Source organism: Herpailurus yagouaroundi, unplaced genomic scaffold, assembly GCF_014898765.1.
Source record: "Herpailurus yagouaroundi ecotype Mexico unplaced genomic scaffold, PumYag 159, whole genome shotgun sequence".
NCBI lineage: Eukaryota > Metazoa > Chordata > Mammalia > Carnivora > Felidae > Herpailurus > Herpailurus yagouaroundi.
In genome coordinates this window covers 81962354-81974819 of record NW_024412400.1, presented here as the reverse complement: position 1 = coordinate 81974819, position 12466 = coordinate 81962354, and the positions used below count along the sequence as shown (strand labels likewise).

General features: G+C 36.5%; 1 protein-coding gene across 5 annotated transcripts in view; it reads right to left on the bottom strand.

The window, feature by feature from the left end:
- IL1RAP (interleukin 1 receptor accessory protein) overlaps positions 1–12466 on the bottom strand; it is a 138010-nt gene that overhangs the window by 20980 nt on the left and 104564 nt on the right. For all 5 annotated transcript variants that reach the window (XR_005792320.1, XR_005792321.1, XM_040481096.1 and 2 more), the window contains exons 6-8: positions 10184–10255; positions 8033–8159; positions 5169–5317 (exon numbers count right to left, since the gene is read on the bottom strand). Coding sequence is in view for 3 of the 5 variants with exons in the window: in XM_040481096.1 (XP_040337030.1) it covers positions 5169–5317; positions 8033–8159; positions 10184–10255 (348 nt within the window). In the remaining 2 variants the exon portion in view is untranslated. The remainder of the gene's footprint in view (positions 1–5168; positions 5318–8032; positions 8160–10183; positions 10256–12466) is intronic.

Genomic DNA, 12466 nt, shown 5'->3' with positions numbered 1-12466 from the left:
TGAGCTAAGGAGACAGAAATCAGAATTCAGAACTACTGACTTAGGGTGAATTTACAAGCCTGGGCAAAGAGGGAAGAAAACTGTGTAGAAAAAGAGCTCTATAAATCTGCAAGGGGTGACCTCAAGTCTTTGGAAAAACATAAAGCTTTGCATTGGCCGATGACACTTCACAAGATCAGGCAAAGAACAGTTACTAGTGAAAGAAAAACTACCAGGAAGGGGACAACTGCTAGGAAACTGGGAATTGAACAACTGTAGGTGCGCATGCAGGACTGGGGCACTTAAGACTGGAGTGAAGAAGCTTTGGGTAGCTCCCCATGTGTTAAGCAGAGACCCCAGTCTACATAAATCCAATCTGGCCTTAAAGAAAAGGCTATTTTTTTCAGATGTAAGGTCCTGCAAAGATAAGGAGGACTCTTAAAAAAAAAAAAAAAAAAGCTGTTAGACAAGTAAATTAACTACCTGTGAGAAAAAAGACAACACTCACTTTAAAAACTCAGACACTCAATGATGCGGCATACATAACGGCCAGCATATGATTAAAAAACAAAACAATAAAAAGCAAGAAAAGACCCATAATCACAAGAAAAATCAGCCAATAAAAAAAGAAACAGAATCAAAATTGACAAATATGATGGAATTAGCAAATTAGCACTTAAAATGAGTATTATCAATATTCCTGTTGAATTAAAAAAAAGATGACAAAACAGAGGAATGTAGGGGAAAGGAAGGAGAAATAGAAAAACAAACAAGGAGGCAAACCATAAGAGATTCTTCAATACAGAGAACAAACTGAAGGTTACTAGAGGGGAGGTGGGTGGGGGATGGGCTAAATGGGTGATGGGTATTAAGAAGGGCACTTGTTGGGATGAGCACTGAGTGTTGTATGTAGGTGATGAATCACTAAATTCCTCTCCTGAAACCAATACTACACTGTATATTAACTCACTTAAACTTAAATAAGATCTTGGAAGAAAAAAAAAAAAAAGAACAACTAAAAAATACCAATAGGGGTATTTTTATGGAGAAATGGAAATCCAAACACTGAAAAATACAATTCTGAAATTTAAAATTCTGCAGATTAAACATCAAAAAATAAATGATTAGTGGAAACTAGAAACTACCCAAATTGAAACACAGGAAAGGATAAAATAAAAATGAGAATCTCAGTCATCTATGGGACAACCCCAAGTGGTCTATACTAAATTTAACAGAGCTATTAGAAGAAAAGGAAAGAATGAATGAATGAAAAAGTGAGCAAAACATATTTAAAGAAATAATGGCTAAATTTTTCAAATTAAATTAAAAACATAAACTTAGGGAACCAAGAAGTTTAGAAAAATTTTTTAAATGTTTATCTTTGAGAGAGAGAGAGAGAGAGAGGAGACGGAGAGAGAGAGAGAGAGAGGGAGAATGTGAGTGGGGAGGGGCAGAGAGAGAGAAAGACAGACATAGAATCTCAAGCAGGCTACAGGCTATGAGCTGTCAGCACAGAGCCCAACATGGGGCTCAAACTCAAGAACTGCAAGATCATGACCTGAGCCAAAGTCAGACACTTAAATGACTGAGCCACACAGATGCTGCGGAACCAAGGCATTTAAAGAACCCTAATTAAGATGCATTCAAATAAAACCACACCAAGAATTTGTTAAATTTCAATAGATACTCATTATATAGATATAGAAGATTACTCTCTCACACAGATAAAAGCCAGCTACAAAAAAACACCTATAAATAACATCATATTTAACACATAAAAACTGAATGCATGTCCTCTAAGATAAGAAAAATGCAAGTAAGGTCACTCTGATAACTTCTACTGTTCATGGTACTGGAGGTGCAAGAGAGTGACAGAGGAAGAAAGAAGTCAAAGGCATAAAGTTTGGAAAGGAAGGAGTAAAAGTATGTTTATATCTTGTAAACATGATCAAGTGTATAGAAAATGCTAAGGAACCTAAAAAACAAAATAAACAGAAACCCTATTTAATCAGTGAATTTGGAAGTCAGAATACCAAGATCAATGCATAAAAATCAATGAACTCATTTCTATTTCCTATCAATGAGCAACTGAAAAGTGAAATTTTCAAAATACCATTACAATAGCAACACAAAACATTTAGGGTTAAATTTAACATGTCTGTAAGACCTGTACACATAAAACCAAAAATTAAAAAAAAGCTGAGAAAAATCAATGATAACTAAATAAATTGAAAAGCATATAATGTTCATGGATTGGAAATCTCAATACTGTTAAGATTTCAATTCCCTCCAAATTGGTTTACAAATTTAATACAATTCTAATCAAATCCCAGCAGGCTCTAACATAGAAATTCACAAGATAATACTAAAATCTATAGAAAAATATTGTTTTCAGAAATAGGTCAACACTTTGAAAAGAAAAAAGGAGGAAGGCAACAGTTTCTGACTTCATCACTTATGGTGTGGAGCTTGATTGGGATTCTCTCCCTCCCTCCCTCTCTCTCTCTCTCTCTCTCTCAGTCCCTCCCCAGCTTACAGGCATAGTGCTCTCTCTCTCTCAAAATAAATAAGTAAAAACATTTTTTAAAAAGGAAGACTTTAAAAATAAGTGCTCAACATCATTAGTATCTGAAATGCAAATTAAAAAATATAGTGTGATACCAGTACCCATTTACTAGCATGGCTAAAATTGAAAACTCTGATAACTTCAAAAGGTGGTAAGAATATATGTAGAACATGGGAATTTATATTCATTTCTAGTGGAAGTATAAAAAAGTACAACCTCTTTGGAAATAGTTTTTCAGTTTCTCATAAAGTTCAACACACATCTAGCCTTAGCTCCCACCTGTCTCCTCTATAAAACAACTGCATGTTTAACATGTTTACGTTAGCTGTGTCTCCTTTAATACTTTGCTTTAACCGACTAGATGAAATTGTGCCATCCAAAGAGCTATTAGGTCCAAAGACCTATCCAAGTAAATTCTTATTTGGAGCCCTTCCTGTCATCTTTTTGATGAAAGACATAGAATGCTTTGTCAACGAATCCAGAAGGATCCTTATGTATAATGTATTAATATGAGCTCAGGTATCACCACTGAATTGCAGCATTACCTGGTCCAGAACAGAAGCCAAGTAACAAACACACACCTCTGGTACCACGAGATGTACGCAGACCAGACTAGATTATCTGTAATACTGATGTAATATCAGCACAGATCTTCCAGTCTAGTGGACATACTTGTCCTTTCACATCCCTGATACCATTCATACATAACCATTCAGAGCATGGCTTTTTGTGGACAGGAGCTACTCATGTACCTCTGGCAGGCCGACTTCTGCATCACTCTTAGACTAAACATGATTTTAATTGACTGTTTAATCCTCTCTGACAATAAGTAATTAATTTATGTTATCCCCTATAATTATTTCCCAAAATGCTTGCTTCGGAAAACAAGTCCCACAAAATGCTGCATTCTCCAGGAATCTGAAGTCAAATATATTTGAAAAATATATTTGCCTCCTATATTCCAACTCCCTGCAGATATTCATACCAAATGTTAACACATGAAAGACTCTCAGGGGCCCTTGACTAAAGTAACTTGATTGATTTTGTTTAATCTAGAGTTTAAAGATACTTTATGTATTATAAAAGCCTTTGTCAAATAACACCTGTGAAAATTTTGTGGAAATAAGTAGACTTAACATTTGTTGAGCATTTAATATATTTGTATAAAAGCGAGCAATTGTGCTGAGTGCTTTAAACAACCTTATAAGAGAGTGGTATCATCTGCCTAGTTTAAATATAAAGAAATGGAAGGTCAGAGAGGTTAAGTGATTTTTTTCAAGGTTACAGAGTTAGGATGCTCAGAAACCAGGATTCCAACACAGGCCCTCTGAGTTTAGAGTACAAATATTGAATTGCAGTACTATAAAGAGTCCCAGTAGTGTTCTTAGGAATGAACTTTGGGAAACTGCCTTATATTATCTGGTTGAGTCTTGTTGTTTTACACTGGCTTCTGAGGTGCTGAAGCAATGAACTATCCAGAACCAATCCACTAAGACTTAAGTGCCATATATACTCCAGGACTTTGCTTTTTACTTTCTAGATTGTAATGGAATGTTAAGGTGAAATTTGTTTTTGCATCAGCTTTAATAAAAGGTTTAAATCCCATTGCAAAATGTAAGAATTATGTATTAACTTCTTTTTTGTTGTTTTTTTACTTTTGGTATACATATTATAGGAGACTAGAATCCGCGATGATTCTGAATGACATGACTGCACATGTGATGAATCATCATGATCTTTCTCTAGATCACTGAAAAACATTCTTGGAGGCATTAATTGTCTGAGGTTCTGTGTTAGGTGAGAGACCCAAAGATAATTTTAGACACACTCTGTTTCAGTAGCAACAGCTCACACAAAAGAGCTTTATCATTTTTATTTATTATAGAAGAAATTAGTAATAGCAACATAGAAATCCTTTTACATATTTTAAGTCATTGTTTAAATAATTTTCATTTTAGCAATTGTGGCTAGTGGTATATTATAAACCTGCTTGAATGTTGTTACATAACATTTAAAATGATCATTTTAAAATTATATTTTTGAGAAGAAATATTTTATATCTTACTTAACTACTTGAATATAATTAGATGGTTGCTATTTATAATGTTTCATTATTATAGATAATGCTTCTAAGAATAGTGATGGGTACATAATTCTCTTTCTGTTATTTGTGCAGGAAAAATTCCAAAAGTATTAAGTCATATGATATGGTCATTTTTATGACCCTTGAACTCTGCCATCAATGGTTTCTAAAAGGGTCTTTACAATTCACCACAATATGTAACTCTACCAGTTTTATTATATCTTTGGTAGTTTTAAATATTTTATTTTTCATTTTTCATGACTGTATTGATATAAAATTATACCTCCTTTTAATAATCATATGGATTTTTTAAGCCACACTTGGGCACTAAGTTACTAAGAGTATGAGAATTAATATTTTGAGTGTCTTCACATAGATGGATATTTTCTTTCAAGATTTTTCAATTCATCTCTGATTCCTTACTATATGCCAGATGTGCTAGGTGCTGGAGCACTGTCTTCTCAATATTTCTTTTTTTCCTTATTCACCACAATGTTACGTTTGGAGTTCACAGACTCATCTGCTGAGTGCATCCATTACCTTTCTGTTTCACCTTGGCTGGTTTGTCAACCTCCCCTTTGGCATTTCTAGCATGACAGACATAGTTGCGCTTGAGATCCTCAGCAGTAACTTTTTTGATGCTCAAAACCTGAGTTCTCGTTTCATCTTCTGTTGTAGTGAAACTTATACTAGAAATAGGGGAAAGAAAATCAAAGCATGAGCAAGGCTGCAGGGCCATGTGCTGTGTGTGAATCAGACAAGTAGACAAACACAGAGCCCCTAGATGAAGGCAGACAGAATGCCCATAGGCTGTGTTGCCCGTGATCCAATGGTTACAAAGAAAGAATAACTTCTAGATTCCAATAACATTCTTTTTTTTTAAAGTTTATCTACTTATTTTGAGAAAGAGAGAGGGAAAGAGAAAGAGAGGGAGAGAGAGAGAGAGAGAGAGAGAATGCATGAGAGTGGGAGAGGGGCAGAGAGAGAGAGAGAGAGGGAGAGAAGGAATCTCAAGCATGGAGCCCAACACAGGGCTGGATCCCACAAACCATGAGATCGTGACCTGAGCTGCAACCAAGAGTTGGATGCTTACCTGATTAAGCCACCCAGGTGCCCCTCCAATAGCAGTCCTTACATTTTATACCACACACAATCCCAGTATCTAGATCAAACCTCTTCGTTGGTAACACATTATAGCTTTCTCTTCAAAGCAAAATGTCTCCTTACAAACTTATGAGACAGGATTCTGTATCAGAGTAGAAAGAAGCTTCTGAGGCCAGATCCATTTGGGGTTTGATCCAATCTCTGTCACTTACTGGCTATATACTTTCAGCACAGTAAGTAATCTTTCAAAGTCTTGCGTTCCTTCTTTGAAAGAGGTAAATAGCAATGCCTACACAGTATATTACATGTATTAACTTACTCAAGAACCGTGAGGATTGAGTATGTCAATGCGTAAGTATCAGAACAACGCTAAATAAATATACATATAGGCTATTATTACCATACACAGCAATAGTTCATATGTTTGAATTCAGGGATTCCCAAAGCTTGAGTTTTGAACACAGGTAGAATATTTTAGTCAAAATGCTGAAAGCCCATGGGTTCAATCTTAACATATTAAAGGAAGAAAATTCTCAAAGCAAGTAAGCTTTATGAAAAATAAATACCTCTGAATCTCCATGTCGGAGATCAAGTGCTTTGGGTCCAAGATCAAGATATAAAATCCCTGGGAACTACTTGCTATGAACAGAAAACAAAATCTCTCTCCTATGGCTGACATCCAGGTTCTCCTTCCAATAAGGCTTACCATCAGTCGTGAGAACTTGGTCAAAGCTTATGATGAGTTTAGCCTAAACTCAACTGCACTGCTCCACCAGGAACACTGAGTTGTGCTGAAATCGCAGCAAGGAGGAACATCATGATTTTCATATCATTCATTCATTATTATTATAAGGATAGAAAGCACAATGTTCAGAATTCCTGAAATGATCAGTACTCTCCCTTCGTGCCTCCAGCTACATCTTTAATCAGTTCCTTCTGAAAAAACTGCTCTAATTTGAGGAGGCTCCTTCTGTACCTTTAAATATGCTCTGCTTCTCTAACATCCAGCCATTGCACATGATGTTCCTCTTACCAGGAACATTCTTTCTATTTCTTTACCTGGTTTATTTCTACTCATCCTTCAAATCTTTATGTAGGTACTATACCATCTGAGAAGCACTGCCTAATCCTCCAAAATGGACTGGACTCCTTAACTGAAGCTTCTGATAACCTCTAATACTTTCCAATCACTACATTTATCACAATTATTGAAATTTCTGCTCTATCACTCTTACTCCGATAAAATCTACTCAGGGACTAAGTATCTTGCATAGCACCTGCTGTAATGTAGACATTTTGTAACTTCTGCACAAAGTCTGACTTTACTACTAGGAAAGACATCTTTTGATTTCTAGAAGTTCAAGTAGCCAAAGATCTATTTGCACATCACGTTAAGGCCTGAGGTTTTAGAACTACTTTGTCATGTAGTTGGTCAGCTGCTGATTTTTATTTATTATTGTTCTGAACCAATTGTTATCTTGCAATTGTCTGCTTCATTTCCAGAAGAATCTTTTTTCAAAGACCCGTATTTTCCTTCCTGCCAACCCTATGTCCTTAAAAAAAATTATATTTATCTAGAATTAAAATGAGGGTGCCTGGGGGGCTTAGTCTGACTTTGGCTCAGGTCATGATGAGTTTGAGCTCCACATCAGGCTTTCTGCTGTCAGCTTAGAGCCTGCTTTGGATCCTCAGTCTCCCTCTCTCTTTGTCCCTCCCCCACTCATGCTCTCTCTCTAAAACACAAACATTAAAACAAACAAACAAAAAAGATAAAGAAAATGACTCAGCTTGTTAAAAATAAAATTTAAAGAATTTATTTAGTCAGTATTTTAAAAAATGATTATCAATTATAAAGGTGACATGCATGCTATGTGAGATAAGAATGAGGGGGAAGAAGAAAGGAGATGTATGCTTATTGCAAGACAAGAAACACACAATTTAGCTGAGGCACAAATACAGAGGCCTAGACTCCAGACTTGAGAAAGAAAAGAACAGGGCCACACTGACCAGCTTACACGTATCCAGGGCCCTATATTGTAGTTTTTCATGCATGTGGGCTACACATCCCATCTACTCTGAAGGGAGAATCATGAATGTGTGATTATCAGAAGGTATCTGGGTCTTGAATTGCAAATCCAGGAATTCTGCTTTGGAATGCAGCCACTAAGGACTTGAAAATCTTGCTGATTTTTGGTAATGATGGGGAAAAGTCAGGGTTGTTACTTTCAATGATTAGTATATACCCAAGGGCATTAGACTGAGGACAAATGTTGGTCACCCCTTGGCTGAGCCAACAGTACCTTTCATTGACAGTTACATCAATATTGGTGTCGTCCGGCTTTTTTCCATCAATGGTCCACCAAACCTCATTGCGGGCATCTTTCAGGAAAGTAAAATAGACTGTACAAGGGATGAGTAGCTCCTCACCTAAAATAACAAGTTAACCCATCAGGGTGTACCCTTCACATGGCAATAATGGTTCCACTCTGATTAATCAGAAGCTATAAAAGTATACTTAAAACTCTACTTCTAAGTACTTTTCAAGTGGCCTGTCACAGTAATGTACCATACTTCATTACAAAATAAACAAACCAAGAAAAAAGGTGGAGCAGCTTTATACCAAATTTCCAGAATGACCATCTTTTTATACAATCCATGTATATTCTACTATAACAGTATTTGTTCAAAGAGGCTCTGTCAACATACTTGGAGCCCTAAACTTCCATGGACTACTCTTATCCTTTATTTCCCTCATAAACAGTGACTGAGGAGAGGTTCTCCAGATTGTTGGAACTTGGCCCAAAAAATACAGGGTAATGCCAATGCTGAGAGGCAGGTCAGGTCCGGCTATAAAGGTGCAGTCAATAAGTTTAAATATCATTTACATATATATTTATATATAGTGAATATTATATGTAGTTAATATATATAGTGAATATTTATATATTTATAAATATTAGTATTTATGAATAACATTCTCTGCTATCTTTCCAAGATGGAACATGAGGTCAGGGGGATCCGGAGGCAGAAAATGATAATAATGAGACAAAGAGCAGCAGCATACTTACTAAGACCTTTATATAATTTGCTGTGATAAATATTTATATTTATTAGTGGCCTCATTTAATTTTAATAAGATACTATGGGGTATTTTTAAAATCCACCTTTTATAGATGTGCAAACTAATGCTTAAAGATGTTAAATGCCATTCCTAGATGAAATTGTTAATAAGTGGCAGACCAGAATTTGACCCAGAATGACTTCCATTCCAGCTTACCCAGGACAGCTCTGTTCTATGCCTACTTTCCTAGTTAGTTATTGATATCGGCTGCTTTCACTCTCAGAAAGTGTGCAGGTTGAGATGACAAATTATATTGTCATCCAAATTTGAACTCAGGTATGTCTCACTGAGTGGTCCTACTCCATCCCTTCCTCTAAGATGCATGGTTCTTACGCCTTCCCCTTCAGTTTCTATATTAATATGCAGGAAGGAAACATGAACATAGATTTTGCAATCATACGGTAGGTAGAGGTAGATGAAACACACTAGATCATTCGTAAGGGTTCACCTGAGAGCAGGAAGAATGTACATATTACTATACAAAGCCACTGAGAATTCTGGGAAATGTGGTCCATTTGGGGTTGGCGGACCTCTTAGTGTGTTCTTTGTTTGTTTGTTTTACAGGCAGCTCACTATTTGAAACTTTATCTTAATTTTAGGAGGGCATCATTGTTTTCTACCTACATTTGGTCACGACCTCTGCTATCTTTAGTAGATTTTAAAAATATGTTCTTTTATACCTTTCATTGGGTTTGGAGGGAATTTATTGTAAAGGATACAATATAGAAACTCTTAAAATTTTCTATGGTTTTCAATTTAACTGTGGGAGGCTTTGAGCCAGAAGAATAACAAATTATGCCTTATTCGGTTGGTCACAGAAGATTTTTGTCCAGAGTGGAAAATTATGAAAACTAAAAGGAGCCCCAGACAGCCACAGGAAGCACCCAATAGTGTTCTCATCAAGCTGTATGAGGTCTACCAGTTGTTATCCGTTAAAGTCATAGTCTTCCTTTGATCTCCTGCCCTCGCCCCTCTGCAGTGGAGTAAAAGCTTAAAGGAAGTCTTGTGCTTATGTTGCAGTCTTGGAAAACACAAGGCCTGTGCAAGCTAATGTGTGCATCACACAGAAATCACTAATCAGGAGAGGGGAGCCACTGCAGAGGACGAAGGGAGCAGCTGCGGAGAGAGAAGCCGAGAATCCCAGAGACACCCAAGAGATGGACGAAGGAGCTAATCCCCAGAGCTGCCTTCGTTTCTGACACCATTTCAAGTTTCACTTCATGTTGTTTCCCTACAATAGCCCTCTATTCTCATACTTTAACTTAAGTGACATTTTATTCCTTGTAATTAAGAGAATCTAACTGAAATTAAGAGGCACAGCTATAATTACCTGGTTCTTTCTCGTAGACTACAAGATCATTGGGTGAATAGATCTGAGGAGGCAATGCGTCTTTTGGAGAGCCTATGTTCGAGAGGAAGAGACAAAAGGGAGATGATGTTAAATCATGTAGCCCTTATCTCTCATAACCCACTTCCAAGATTTGCTCTTTTGTAAACTTTTGTCCAACTTCCTGGCATCGTTTGGCAATTCTTCCTGACAGGGCCAATAGCTCAATGTACAGTAAATTACAACACTTCATTCATTTAAAACAAACAAAGAGACATACATAAAATACTAAGTAGCTTCCATGTTTCAGGACAGAAGATTTAACCAGTGTTTTTGCTTTCCAAAGCTTACATGAAATATACTTCTAATAGTATAAGATAAATTGCTTTCATGTCTTACTCAATTGTTTCTTTTCTACATATTTCTCCAGAACATGCTTGAGTGTCTAGTATGGGACTTGGCTAAATAAGTAAATATTAAGTAAACAAATATGTAAATGGAAAATTCAAAATCACATTTATGAAGCCAGCACACAAGTCTACCTGATGTCTGTGTCAGTTGACTGTTAATTCTTAGGATTGCTGCTCTTTATAACATTCTATATTTCTAAATTGAAAGAAAAATACCCCCACGGGGTTTTACAGTGTCATGTTTAAGAGTAAAGGCTTCAAAGATTTAACCACCGGGGTTCTTATCCTTAGTTGGTCATGTACTAACCATATGACTCTGGGTTGTTACTTAATCTTTCAAAAGCTAATTTTCCTCACCTCTAAAAGGAGGATAATTAAACTTACTGCACAGGTTCATTATAAGAATTAAATTAAATCATGCATATTAAATTAAGTAATGCATATTAAAGCATCCTATTGGTATATTATAAGTACTCAATACTTCACAGCTTTAAAAAACAAACTTGTATTTTGCTTGAAGGTTAGATAAGAACCACACCTCACATCAGCATCTGTCAACTTCCGTATTTATAAAGGTGACCAAGCATGCCTATTCTCAACTTTCCTAATCCTGAATTTAAGAATCTATATCAGAAATAATTTCCAAGATGAATTTAAGGTTAGATTATTCATTTGGCTTTTTAAGGCCATTCATGTTAAGTTCTCTCTCTTTTTTTAATGTTTATTATTTTGAGAGAGAACGAGAGAGTGCAAGCACAGGATGGGTGGAAAGAGAAGGAGAGAGAGAATAGCAAGCAGGCCCCACACTGTCAGTGCAGTATGGGGTTTGAACTCACAGTGAGATCATGACCTGAGCCACCTGGTATCCCCATTCATGTTAAGTTAAAAATTTAGTCTGATTTCTCTTCTGAATTAGTTCCCAGCTCAGCATTATTCCAAAAGTAGGAAGAGGAAGAGGAGAGGTGATTACAAAATTTTTCAGTTTGAATTTTATTTGTACTATTATGTTAAAGCCCTTAAAAATTATGCCCAAATTATGTCAAACTAGTAGAGAAGGCCCTGAACCAAGAATAAGAAACCTGGGATTTGGAATCACTTCTTCCACTAACAGAGCATCTCTAAACAGTTTACTTTGATTTTTTTTTGTTTGTTTTTTTGTTTTTAATTTTTTTTTATTTATTTTGAGGGGGGAGGGGGGAAGGGAGTGGGGGAGGGGCAGAGAGAGAAGGTGAGAGAGAATCCTAACCAGGCTCCATGCTCAGTGGTCAGCATGGAGCTCAACACAGTGCTCTATCTCACCACCTTGAGATCATGACCTGAGCGGACAACAAGAGTAGGACACTTAACCCAGGAGCCCCCAAATCAGGTTACTTTGTGTTGTTGTGTCTCAATGACATCTATGAAAAGATGGGGTGTGAAACGTTTTCACTCTGATATGCTCTCATTTTGAATACCATGGGCACAGGGTATTCAGGGCTCTCCCCTAATTGCCACCTATCCTGACACTGGTCCTCTTGATTTCTGGATTTGACAGTCTTTTGACTATGGCCTGAATATTGTCCTTTCCACTTTCCTCATTTCCCACCACCTGTTCTCTCGTGGCAAAGCAATGGTTGAACCCTGCCAGCAAGCAGCTCCATCTATAACAGTTCCAGTACATAGAAAGACAGAGCTCATTTAATTCAAATACAACACTTTTTTTGACAATAATATTAACTACTATTCATTGAGTTTCCACTCTTTGCCTGGAACTGGGTTAACATAATATATATATTATTTCTGATATTCCCAACTATACTGAATGTGAGGTTCTCTTAGTCCCAGAGGACAGACAAGGAGACTGACACCCTGAGCAAAGGCATTTTGCTAATAAATG